Source organism: Andrographis paniculata, unplaced genomic scaffold (genome assembly GCF_009805555.1).
Source record: "Andrographis paniculata isolate CXL003 unplaced genomic scaffold, ASM980555v1 Contig35END, whole genome shotgun sequence".
In the NCBI taxonomy this organism is placed as follows: domain Eukaryota; kingdom Viridiplantae; phylum Streptophyta; class Magnoliopsida; order Lamiales; family Acanthaceae; genus Andrographis; species Andrographis paniculata.
Genome location: NW_026137568.1, coordinates 668,453 through 681,671, shown reverse-complemented (window position 1 = coordinate 681,671; position 13,219 = coordinate 668,453). Strand labels below are relative to the sequence as shown.

Here is a 13,219-nt window from a genome sequence, read left to right as displayed (position 1 = left end):
AATATTTGTTATCTCGATTAACCTACGAAGCATAGTAGGCTTCACCAAATTTATTATTAACTAAGTCAAAGTCTCCACCCACAATAAAAAATGGTCTATCCAGGGCATCTCGGATTTTTTTTCGGAGCCCTGAGTATAAAATAGATTTTAGGCTTGGCATTGGCGTCGACTAGACAAGAAGGTAAAGACAGTGGTCTGAAAATAGTGTTGACTCAGGAGAAAAAAGATGGAAATCAGATTGACAATGCTTTCTTAAAGTTTGAATAGTGAAAAAAAATTAAGAAAATGTGAACGAGAAAGTAGAGAGAGAGAGAAGTGGGTTTTGGTTTGGGTAGATGGGTGGGCGCAGCGCGGCAAAGACGTGAAAGTGAAAAGGGACAGCTGTAGGCGACGATAGAGTTTTGAAAGATGTAATGCAATATGATTAAATAAAAAAGAAAGAGAGTTAGAGTTTTAAATTTAATCTTAAAATTAAAATTGAATTGGATAATAATACAAAGTATAAAATATAAAGAGAGGTGTAGGCGACCATGTAATTTGGAAAGATGTAATGACAGTGTGGTCACAAATAAAAGATAAATATATATATATATATAATTAGAATTTTAAATTTAAAATTGAATTGGATAATAATACAAAATATAAAATATAAAATAAAATTTAATAATTATAATAAGCTAATATTTTTAAAAAAAATAAAAATGTCTTCTCTTAATTAGTACCTGACCAGTTGCTCACTCTGCTCCTGCTAATATATATATATATGCCTAAATCATATTTTCGCAGAACATTATATAGCTTCTATGCGTTTTAATTTATCAAATAATTAATTTAAAAAAATTTATGAATTTAATTTATAAATCAAATTCTATTGATTAACTAATTATCCAAAATGAAGTATTTTTATTGATAATTAAAAATTTTAAATTAAATATAAATTACTTTTTATTTTATTATATAAATTAAATAAAGCGTACTGACACACAATACGATTCGCACAAGGTCTAGACACAGTCTAGGTTTTCAACCATGCCAGGTTAATCCGACTTGAAAATTTTTTCCAGCTTACTTTTTAAAAATCAAGTACTCTCTCAGTTACGGTCAATCTATTTATCTCATTTTAGGCTGTTCATCACAAATATATTATTTTTTTAATAAATATATCTTCTACTAAAATATATAATTATCTCACCCTTTATATAATATTACATAAATATAATCAAATAATACTACTTAATACCATAAATATTAAGGTATATAATAATCTTTATGTAAATCAATTGTATCATATATTAATATAATATTAATATACTAAAATCTATATGTAAAAAGTAATCGGATAGATAAGCGTGGATGGAGGAAGTATTTAATTTTCATTTCGTCAGGATTTTTTTTTATTGTGTTTATTTTTTCCGGTTACACTTGTAATTGTATGAATTCAAAATTGACTTTCTAGATTAAAATAATAATAATAATAATAATTAGAAAAAAATAAATAAATATAATTGACCTTCTAGGTAATATGAGAAATTTCAAAAAGTAAATAAATATAGGATGTGTTTGTCTAGGGAATTGAATTTTAAATAAATTTTACTATTCATTTCATTTTTTTTAAAAAAAAATATCAAAGTAACATATATTTTTTTTATATTATATTAAAAATTAGTTTTACATTTAAAATATCACATCAATATTTATTTATCATATCATATAATTATTCAAATTCAAAATTTTTATTATTGAAATCCTAACTCAAAATATAAACCCCAAACAAACAAGCCCATAATTGACCTTCTAGATCTGATCGTACAGGCGTAATTGAGGGGGATACCGCTTTCCACATTTGTAAAGAAATTCCGTAGCAAATAAAGACACCCCTAACATTAACAATCACTCTATTTTTGAATAAAATTACACTTTTACCCCTTCGAATAGTCAACTTACATCATCATCCTATTATCTCTATAAATATGTGCATAAGATTACAGCCGCAGACTCCAATCTAAACTAAAATTGGAAGAATCTACACAGATGGCAGGACAACAGTGCTGTGACAATCCACCGACTCTCAGCCCCGGCGCCGGAGTTGGCCACGTCGAACAAATCGGCGGTCTCAGCTCCTACGTTTGCGGTCCGCCTGATTCCAAGCTCGCTGTGATTTTTGTCCCGGATGTTTTTGGTGCGATTTTTAATTCAACTATTTCGTCTTCTTGCGAACGTTTGAGTTTTGCAGTTGCTTCTGCTTTTTAATTCTGTTTGTGTATTTGGATATGAATACATCGCATCGATTTCATTTCGTTATTTGTGGATGATGAGGTTTTGTGTGGATATTTGGCTCTACTTTTTCCAATCTAGGGTTTATTTTGATTTCTTGTAATCCTCTGTTTATCGATTATTCGGAATCGAGGTGTCTCTGCAGCGATTTCCTGTTGAAGTTGAATCGTTTGTGGAAAATATTTGTTTAGACTTTGATTGATATGTTTGTTAAGAGTAGTAATTCGGGTAGTTCGGAAACTTTGGATATTAATTCTTGCTACTATAACCTGATCCACCATTTTTTAAGTAGATTCGTCATTTATATGAATCAAGCTTCTTCGAAGACCACAAGTTTCTGTTTGCTTTTGTTGGTTAAGTGTTTTTGACAACATATTGCAATATAGGATGCACTATATGATGTAGTTTTGATTCGTAGACAGTGTCAAATGATCATTTTATCTAGAAGTTTAAGCATTATCTATTTATTTATTGTGTAGTTTGAAATTCTAGCTATCGATGTTATTATCGCGTTGAATTTGTACTAATTCTGTTTGTTGAATGCAGGTTATGAAGCTCCAAAACTAAGGTACTAGTCAACTTGTTGTTCATAACAACTTGCAAAATATGAAATATATATATATATATATATTTGTGTTTCTGCGAATTGATTTAATTTAATCTTCGCTAACAATATAGGAGCTTTGCTGACAAAGTTGGGGCTGCTGGATATTACACTGTGGTGCCGGATTTCTTCCATGGCAATGCATATGATACTAAAGAACCTATCATGGAATGGATTAAGGGTCATGGCCCGGTAAGCTGTTCTAATCAAATGTGAACAAACACGAGCATTCCCGTCTAGATGGAAATTTTGGAATTTTGAAAATTTTGTTGAATAGTAAAAAGCTGGATATTCGACATAATGTTCTATGAGAGGGAAAAAACATCCGATATGATGATGAATAATATAAAAAATTTTAAAATTGTCTATGTAAACATATTCATTTCCGGGATCGTACCATAACACCTTTCTTGAATTTTGCAGGATCAAGGATTCGAGGCAGCAAAGCCCGTGATTGAAACTTTAAAAAGCAAAGGCGTAACCAAGATCGGAGCTTTAGGCTTCTGCTGGGGAGGTTAGCTGATTTTACACCCACTGAATTCGGAAAATTCGTAATTTTCATGTCTATAATGTCGTCGTATTCTATTTCAGCTAAGGTCGTCGTGGAACTTGCAAAGTACGCATACATCCAAGCCGGCGTGCTGCTGCATCCTTCCTTCGTTACAACAGAAGACATTCAAGGTACCTTTTTCCGCATTACTTACGCTTTTTCCTTTCTATTACCCATACAAAATTTGTAACCGGGAACACATTACTGACTCGTCGGCGTTACTCGATATTCTATCAGCTGTGAAGGTTCCGATATCGGTGCTTGGAGCTGAGATCGACCAAATGTCTCCGCCGGAGCTGGTGAAGAAATTCGAAGACATCTTAAACGCTAACCCTGAGGTAAACAACGAGATCTTCTCTTCTTCCTGTTCGATAGAGTTGTTAAATGAGCCAACCGAGCTTTGGTATCTATTGTTCGAGCTCAATTCGGATATGATGCTGGTACAGACTTGACTCGTTTCCTCTAAGATTGGAGCTGAAATAACGGCTCGAACTCGCTCGCTAGGTTCAACTTCAAACTCGAGCTCGGATCGAGTTTGAGTTCGACCGAATTTTATACATATTATATATTTTTCTAGTATATAAATTAAATATATTTAATTTTATTTACAATTTATTATTATAAAATATTCAAATTTTATAAATGGACATAAGTTTTTATATAAAAAACTATACTTCCAAAAATTATAATAGTAATTTTTATTCAAAAAAGATTTTTTTTTTTTTAATGTCAGGCCATAAAATAGTGAATAAAATTAGATAACATTATATATTATAGTATTACTCTTTTAGTCCATCAAGTATTTTTTTTCTTTTATGTCCATAAAAAATATCAGTATGTCACAATCATTTATACACTAATTTTATTTTTTTAAAATTTTCTTTCGTCTCGTCGATTCACTTGTATATTTTTCAAAATATTTTTATTTTATGTCATAATAAATTAATAGTATAATACTATATTAATTAAAATTCGTGTCCAACTTAAATAAACGTATGTATTGTGGACAAAGGGAGTAATACATAGAATAATACAATACACCATTACTAACGATCTCAATCGAGCTCTCTGTGCTTAGCTCACTTACAAAAATAATGAACTTCGAGCTCGAGTTCGACTCATTTATTTATATGAATGAGTCGAGTCAAGCTGTTACTGAGCCGAGTCGAACTTAGCTCGCGAGCTATCAAGTTCGTTTTACAGCTCAAATTCTTGACATACCATCGGCTTAAGAAAATCACGTCGGCGATGGTGCTTGTAGGTCGACGGGTTCGTGAAGATATTTAAAGGAATGACGCACGGGTGGAGCTGCCGGTACAAAGACGAAGACGCGTCGGAGATTCGATCGGCGGAGGAGGCCCATAAGGACGCGTTGGAATGGCTTCATAAGCATATCAAGTGAGTATTTATTTGTGTGGCTTGGCTTGGCTTGTCTTCTTTGTTGCTGAAACTTTTCTGTGTTGTGACTTTTCTTGCCATTGATGAACAAAATAAAATAAGGTAAGCTTGTCTGTATTTTCTTGTGTTACTTGTGCTATTACTATAACACCTATGGATTGTTTACTTAGTTTTGTATTTTTGGTTCGAATAGTAGTTTGGATGTAATGTTTCGCGAAATGAAATAATTTATGTTTACATAAATACGGTGAAGAAATTTGATTTTGTTCAAAAATATGTTAAATAATACATTCTTGTCTAGGGGTAGACAAAAAAAAATCGAACTGAATCGTCGAACTAAATTGAATCGAATTATCGATTAACCGAGCAAATTCGGTTCGAATATAAATAGTATATATTTGATATTTATTCGATTTAGTTTGATTTTAATTTTTTCATATTTTTTTCGATTTGGTTAATCGAATCGAATATATTTATATATTTGTATTTTAATTTTATATTTGATTTGATTTCGGTTCTTACAGTTTGGAATATTTGCAAAAATTATTATTTAATTGAAACTTTTTAATTATTTTTTCTTAATTTTGATCCGATTCAAATTATTTGTAAATATTGTAAATATTTTCGATTAATTAAAAGTTTTAATTCGAATTCGATTTGCGATTTCGAATGTTCGATTCAAATACCAAATACCTACATATTTGTAAATAATAGAATCGGATCCGCTCCTACTTTTACCTGTTTAAATATATTATCCATAAAAATATGTACATCATATGTATATAAGTTTAGGTAAAACAATTACTCAAGTTAATTTATAATACTCTCTCTGTTCCGTTGAAAGGTTACTATTTTCTATATTACGTTCGTCCCAAAACAAAGTTACCATCTTGTACTATCTAGCTAACATGATAAATACCCTTTCAACTTACATTATATTACACAAATATCATTATTTTTATAATGTATTATACTAATAAAGATATTTTTATTTTTGTATTTTTTATTATAATTTAATATAATACTAATATTTAAAAATCTACGTACAAAAAATAATGTCACTTTTCCAAATGGAACGGAAAGAATAATTATTTTCAGTATTTAAATATAGTAGAGAATAATAATATTTTGAAATGTCAAAAATGGGTGTCCCTCCATCCAACACAAACACGTGCATTTTCCGAATCCTGTCCCCAATTTCAACCCACTTATAAAACATTCTTTATTATTATTATTATTATTATTATTATTATTATTAATAAAAAGGTTGCATTTCACCTTTATAAATAAGAATAACTCTCAACTTTCATATCATATATATATATATATACATATAAAAGACACTAACAAATATATATTATTTATTTAAAATATATTTTAAGAAGAATACGATTAATAAATTATTAAAAATATATAAGTAATATTAATTATAGTATAATAAAAAAAAAGTGACAATATTATTCAATATATGTATATCATTTATTAAATTATATTACATTGACAGTATTTGTTTAAATATACATTTTAATTGATGTTCAATTACGCGTGAAGAAAAATAAGAAAATGCAATAAATTGAAGTGGAAAATAACAATAATAATAATAATAATAATAAAATGGATGGATATGGATAGCAGAAGTATAGATCATGTGATTGTGCTGATGTTTAAGTGTTGAAAAATATTAGCACAAACACGTGAGTGACAGCCAATATTTATTTTTATAATATCACTAATCATTTTTTTAAAATTTAATAATATTAAATCCATTCCTAATTTACATATATATATATATATATATTCTTTTATGTTTAAATATTTCTAAAATATTTTTTTTGATTGTTTAGAATGAAAGGAAGCAATGTATTTATATGGAATTACTCCATCGTCGTAATAAAGATGTCTTATGGGAAGTTGGTACGTGACTTAATAAATAATAATATTCAATTGAAAATTGGTATAAAGTAGAATGTAAATGCTAAAATGCATTTATTTTTTTTAAAGATTTTAAAGAGTATGTTAGAGTAATAATTAGGGGTAATTTGAAAAAGTATGAATAATTTTGTTATATAGTGAAAACCACGATTACTAAATAAAAAAATAAGACAATTGTTTTGGAACAAACAAAAATAGAAAAACAAGACAAACTCTTTTGGAACGAAAAGAATATTGAATTTGTTTACCTAATTATAAATTGGATAATATGATCTTTTTATAAACATCATAAAAAATATATAATATAAAATATATATACTCTTCATAAAAAAAAATATATATATATAAAATATTATTTTCATAATAAGATACAATCCTAGTATTAATATAAAACAATACATTTCATTGTATAGTAAATAATTATTTTTTCATTTTTGAAAGAATATAATCCAAATATAAGGATAATTTCTTATCAAACTATACCACTTTAGTTTGAGATCGAATGAGAAAATATTTTAAATATTCGATTTTAAATTCAGTAGATTTACATTAAATTTGGTTTTATTCATAAATAAGATTACTTAGATTTAAGTTCGTTTTGTATTATCGTTTATTTTATTTTGATGATCAATAATACAATTTCATTATTTTTTCCATAAAAAATACAAATAAAAATAACAGTTGACTTTCCAGCGGAGCCGAAAACGATATGACTATTTTTTTATATAGCCAAAATATATCAATTTTGAATTCAATATAAAAAGCTCTTTCAATTTTATTCTGATTATAAATATTTTAATCAATTTTGATCTCACCGTTCAAAAATCAACAAAAATTACCGATGTGAATGTAAGGTAACTTAATCAATATGGTAGTTGATCTTGACAAAACATGATCGTGTACAATAAAACACAACTTTACTAAAAAAATATGTTTTTGTAGAGCTCAATTAAATAATAATAAAATTATAAATCGACGGAGAAAGAAATACGGACGTGTTTTATCGTACACAGTTGTATTCTAACAGCATTCCAATACACGTCCGTATATATATATATACACGGCCGTGTAAAATGAAACACGGTCGTATTTTATACCGTAAAGATAAAAATTGATTAAAAATTATTTATAATGACACTAAAATTAATGTTTTTTTTTTTAAATATTTGAACCAAATATGATATATTTTAATTATATTGAAACTATAATTAATTTTTTCCCCAAAATATAATACTCTCTCTGGCTCGGTGTAAAATATATATTTACTTTTGACGCAATATTTAAGTAATAATAATATTTTAATTAAATGAATTAGTTAAAAGTAATGTAAAAATTATTTTATACTTATTTTTTAATGTAAAAATAACGATGTGATGGTAAAATAAAAATATTTATAAAAAAATATAGAATTACATATATTAATGTGAGACTAACGAAAATAAATATATATATACATATATAAGGTGAAGGAACTATAAATGTTACTATATATATAAACTCCAAAAAATCAAAATTAAAAAACACCGCAATTCAACAGTTGCCTTAAAAAAAAAAAGAGTAAAGTTATTTATTTTTTTTATTATAGTAAAAATATGTAATTTTTTTTATATAAATTATAACCATATCATTATATATATATATTTCTTGTGGCAGTATAGTTTGTTTATGTTATCATAAAAAAATAAATAATCAGAATCATATTTTGAATTGAAACAAATGAGTGTATATATATATATTTTAAAAAATCTGTTAAATAATTTTCAATAAAAATTAATATATTAAACATATTTATTATTTTATATATTTTTTTACAAAATAAACATACTCTAAATAATTTCAATTTTTCAAAAATATTAAATTAATATTTTCCAAAATCGATATGAAAATTAATAATAATAATTTTATAATAATAATAATAATAAACGGACAAATTCACACCAGAAATAGGGAATATAATATTTCTTTAAAAAAAATAAAATTGAACAATTCCTTGTGGCATCTGTGTTTTAAAACTAATTAGCAATGGCATGGTCGAAGCTGTCGAGCAGTAGCAGCAGAGAAACAAACGAAGGGCAAACGTGTTCACAAATTACCAACACGCAAACTCCGCAGATTCTCTCCAACCCTTTTTCCTCAACCCCACTTTTGTTTTCGCCATTGCAAATCATCGCCAATTCTTTAGGAGAAATTCCCATTTCCCAATTCCCAATTGAAAAAGAGAGGAAAAGAAAAAAATTCCTCTATTGCTCCTCCATTAAAGTGGGATTTTTCAGCTGCAAGATTCGGCTAAAGCTCCAGAAGAAATTAGTTCTTGAAAACCGACTTCGTGGTTTGTTTGTTTGTTTGTTTGTTTTACTTGAAAATCAAAATCCTAACCGAGCTTTTCTTAAATCTTCGCGATCTGAATCCTTTGCCCATTTTTCGATCTGGAATAGTGTTTGACTCTTAGGCTTTGAAGTCAACATTTCTTGCTATTTCTTCTGATTAATTCCTGGTTTCGACTCGTTTTTGGATGATTTTGGGCCATAATATGCAGCCTGACCAGAGGAAAAAGGTAAATTTCAAATATATATATATATATATGTATATATGGATGATGTTGTTGCATTTTTTCGTGATTTTAGAATTTGTGCATCCAAGTTGAATCTTGATTTGGTTTAATTCAGAATGGTTCTTAAATTAGGGTTATGAATTTGTTTTGAACTGCTCTCCATTGCTTCATTAGGTTATGAACTTGGGGGAATTTTGTTATTGGAATTTTCTGTGGTTTTAGTAACTTGGAGAAGATGGCACAAGATTTTGCAGAGTTTGAATGATTATGAAGATGTAGAATTAATCATACATCAAGATAATGCTAGCTATAGTGTGGCTTTTAACTTTGGTGTTTTCTTTCTGTGTTTGGTTCGATGTTGAGATATTAAGTGATGGTTTTTGCTGTAGTTTACGCTCTTCGATTTGATTTCATCCTAATGTAGTAGTACATCAAGGTAAGGAACGATTTCAATTTCATTGAAGTTACAAGCTTGAGAAATTGGAATCGAATTAGATTTATTTCTAAGAGTATGTTTCTTTCCAATCTGGATTGAGTTCGGAGGTTTGGGCTTTCGATTTAAATATCGTTTGATGTGATGTTTTTAATTCAACTATGTGGTGTTTTCTTTCTTTGTTTGGTTTGATCTTGAGATATTAAGTGATAGTTTTTGCTTTCCGATTCTGATTTCATTGAAGTTTCAAGCTCGAGAAATTGGATTTCGAATTAGATTTATCTCCAATCCGGATTGAGTTTGGAAGTCTTGAGCTTTTGATTTAAATAATGTTCGATGTTATATTTTGCAAGATGAAAAAGTATATATTTTGTGACGTATAGTCCAAATGGTAAAAAAACTTGATAAAAACTGAAAGAAACATACCACAAGTTCGAGAATTTGGAATCGAATTAGATTAATTTCCACGGGTATATTTTGTTTTAATCTAAATTGAGTTTGGATGCTCGAGCTTTTAATTTAAATAATATTTGCTGTAATGTTTTGTGAGATGAAACAACGTATATTTTCGGAGACGTGAAGTCCAAATAGTAAATTATTGGATAAAAATTCAAAAGAAACACACCCGGAATTCTTTAGATCCATTGTTATGTGATGTAGAATCAAAATTTACATTTTTATAGATGAATTCATACCCGATGTTGCGAGCCTTCTTGGAGCTTTAATTTCATTCTAATTCGGCTTTATTTTTCCCCGTAGGTTGATGTAGATTTCTTCACGGAATATGGCGAGGGCAGCAGGTACAGAATCGAGGAAGTTATCGGCAAAGGTAGCTACGGTGTTGTGTGCTCGGCTTACGATACGCATCTCGGAGAAAAAGTCGCCATAAAAAAGATTAACGACATCTTTGAACATGTATCGGACGCCACACGTATTCTTCGAGAAATTAAGCTGCTTCGCCTCCTTCGTCATCCCGATATAGTCGAAATTAAGCATATCCTTCTCCCGCCGTCGAGAAGGGAATTCAAAGACATATATGTAGTTTTCGAATTGATGGAATCGGATCTTCATCAAGTCATTAAAGCGAACGACGATTTGACTCCCGAACACTACCAATTCTTTCTGTATCAACTTCTCCGAGGCTTGAAATACATACACACAGGTATTCAATTACGGCGATTTTCGAATAGACCCGAGAACGTTGGAATTTCTAACGAGTTTTCGAATATGTTCTTTATGCAGCGAATGTTTTCCACCGGGATTTGAAGCCGAAGAACATATTGGCAAATGCTGACTGCAAGCTTAAGATTTGCGATTTCGGACTCGCACGTGTCGCCTTCAACGACACACCAACGGCGATATTTTGGACGGTATGACACTTTTCTCGTAACTATATTCTTGCATGTTGCTTCGTTTCTTACGTCAACTTATTATGTTGTCGGTATTTGGTACATTCTTTAAGGATTACGTTGCGACGAGATGGTATAGAGCTCCCGAATTGTGCGGATCTTTTTTCTCCAAGGTAGAATCTTTCCTTCTTTTGTATAGGCTTTAATGTTGTTCGCCGAATTTGGGATTTTCGTGAAATAATTCTAAACTATTTTCGCGATGTATCTTCGACAGTATACTCCCGCAATCGACATTTGGAGTATTGGTTGCATATTCGCCGAACTTTTGACCGGAAAACCTCTCTTCCCCGGAAAGAACGTAGTTCATCAATTAGACCTCATGACCGATCTGCTCGGAACTCCACCTCCCGAAACTATCGCAAGGGTAAAGATTTTGTTCGACTTATTAGCTAATTGTTTGAATTTTTTTAATTTGAACTTGGTGTTGTTTAATTTATTCTCGTTGTTCTTCGACAGATAAGAAATGAAAAGGCTCGAAGATACTTGAGTAGTATGAGGAAAAAGAAGCCGATTCCTTTGTCCTACAAATTCCCGACCACCGATCCGCTTGCTCTCCGTTTGTTAGAAAGAATGCTTGCTTTTGATCCTAAGGACAGACCGTCTGCCGAAGAGGTCGAAAATTTTCTGTTTCAAGATTTCATTTTTTAAAAATTTCCATATTTTTTTGAATCGTTATTGTAGTGGGGTTCGATAGGCTCTTGCGGATCCATACTTTCGAAACTTGGCTAGAGTCGAGAGGGAACCTTCTGCGCAGCCAGTCACGAAAATGGAATTCGAATTTGAAAGGCGAAGGATCACGAAGGAAGATGTTAGAGAGCTGATATATCGTGAAATTCTCGAGTATCATCCGAAGATGTTGAAAGAATTCTTGGAGGGAGCCGAGCCTACCGGCTTCATGTATCCAAGGTACTCTCGAGAAATTAATTACGTATACGAACTCCGCGCCACTACGATTCCCGACTCGTACTGAATTTTGTGTTTCTGCCGTGTTTGCGTTGGCAGCGCCGTCGACAAATTTAAGAAGCAATTCGCATTTCTTGAGGAGCATTACGGGAACGGAGGCACCGCCCCGCGCGAGCGACAACATTCTTCATCTTTGCCGAGGTACGAAATTCGTAATTCTCGGATCGATGTCGTAATTCTCGAAATCATACCATAAGATTCGTCTTCGATGCAGGCCGTGTGTGCTGTACTCGGGTAACTCGAATCCGAGCACGACGGACGTTACAAATGAGCTCTCCAAATGCTCCATCAAAGATGTCGAGAAACCGCAACCCGTCCCTAGATTTCCTACACAAGTTCCTCAAAACGTTCAACGTAAGTTCGTTCGTTCGCGTAAACACCTCTCGTAGTCGCTATTATTACCGGAATTCTCGTTTTTCTGATTATCAATTTCTCAGCAGCAGGTGGGGCTGCGAGACCCGGGAAAATTATCGGTTCGGTTATGCATTATAACAGCTACGGAGCGACCGAAATTACCGAGCAGCGACGAGTCGTTCGAAATCCCGGCATCCCGGTGCAGTACATCGGGCCTAGCGCATCCTACCAGGGAAAACATCCGGGCGACGACACGAACGAAGGATCCAACGGTATGCAGCCGAAGCCTGACGTATACATTGCAAGGAAAGTCGCGGCTCACGGCGTTAATGGCAGCCATTGGTATTAATGACGTCTCGAGACGTTTACAATCGCCGACTGGAATTGATTCGAGCTGCCGGGTTGAGCATTCGGCTCGATCAACGGAGACGAACACTCGCATGCTAAGCAGGCATTTTGTGTATAGTTATAACGACTTACATGCCGGAACCTTCGCGAATCAACGGTCGAGATCTCATCTCTGCAGCGAGATTCGGGGAATCATTGTCGTCGTCGTATCTTGTTTATCGTAAGAGTTATTCTCTGCAGTGTATTCGAAACTACTTTTGGCTGTTTTTTCTGCGTTAGTTCTTTCGATTCTCTACTGTTATTCGATTTGTAAGAACTTGTTGCTGTTCATTATTTACAACCTTAAATCTGGTAATGGACAGCAAGCTCTAGCTTGTATGCTATCGTCGTTTCTGTTCTGTCG

At 31.3% G+C, this 13,219-nt stretch overlaps 2 protein-coding genes across 3 annotated transcripts; both read left to right on the top strand.

The window, feature by feature from the left end:
- The first annotated feature begins 1,993 nt into the window (after window positions 1-1,993).
- LOC127249290 (endo-1,3;1,4-beta-D-glucanase-like) lies at window positions 1,994-4,991 on the top strand. Its single transcript, XM_051272028.1, has 7 exons — window positions 1,994-2,179; window positions 2,821-2,842; window positions 2,953-3,070; window positions 3,302-3,392; window positions 3,470-3,559; window positions 3,666-3,766; window positions 4,690-4,991. The coding sequence occupies exons 1-7, from the start codon at window positions 2,032-2,034 to the stop codon at window positions 4,828-4,830; spliced, it is 711 nt and encodes a 236-aa protein (XP_051127985.1). The 5' UTR covers window positions 1,994-2,031; the 3' UTR covers window positions 4,831-4,991.
- Window positions 4,992-8,783: 3,792 nt separating this feature from the next.
- Window positions 8,784-13,214, top strand: LOC127249123 (mitogen-activated protein kinase 15-like). 2 transcript variants are annotated; one of them, XM_051271779.1, is made up of 10 exons: window positions 8,784-9,312; window positions 10,502-10,904; window positions 10,985-11,112; window positions 11,205-11,264; window positions 11,366-11,515; window positions 11,608-11,763; window positions 11,846-12,057; window positions 12,154-12,255; window positions 12,329-12,468; window positions 12,552-13,214. In XM_051271779.1, exons 1-10 carry the CDS (start codon window positions 9,271-9,273, stop codon window positions 12,815-12,817), a joined length of 1,659 nt encoding a protein of 552 aa, XP_051127736.1. In that variant the 5' UTR covers window positions 8,784-9,270; the 3' UTR covers window positions 12,818-13,214. The 2 variants fall into 2 exon arrangements, with proteins under 2 accessions (XP_051127736.1, XP_051127737.1); XM_051271780.1 differs by having other exon boundaries at window positions 8,785-9,312; window positions 12,555-13,214.
- Window positions 13,215-13,219: the final 5 nt, after the last annotated feature.

What these genes read in the sequence shown, in the direction of transcription:
- LOC127249290 (XM_051272028.1), top strand. Translation starts at nt 2,032, where the DNA reads ATGGCAGGACAACAGTGCTGTGACAATCCACCGACTCTCAGCCCCGGC. An exon ending in TTTTGTCCCGGATGTTTTTG is followed by an intron (nt 2,180 to 2,820) that starts GTGCGATTTTTA and finishes TGTTGAATGCAG; the next exon opens with GTTATGAAGCTCCAAAACTA. An exon ending in TACAACAGAAGACATTCAAG is followed by an intron (nt 3,560 to 3,665) that starts GTACCTTTTTCC and finishes ATATTCTATCAG; the next exon opens with CTGTGAAGGTTCCGATATCG.
- LOC127249123 (XM_051271779.1), top strand. Translation starts at nt 9,271, where the DNA reads ATGATTTTGGGCCATAATATGCAGCCTGACCAGAGGAAAAAG. An exon ending in GCGGATCTTTTTTCTCCAAG is followed by an intron (nt 11,265 to 11,365) that starts GTAGAATCTTTC and finishes TATCTTCGACAG; the next exon opens with TATACTCCCGCAATCGACAT. An exon ending in ACCGGCTTCATGTATCCAAG is followed by an intron (nt 12,058 to 12,153) that starts GTACTCTCGAGA and finishes TTGCGTTGGCAG; the next exon opens with CGCCGTCGACAAATTTAAGA.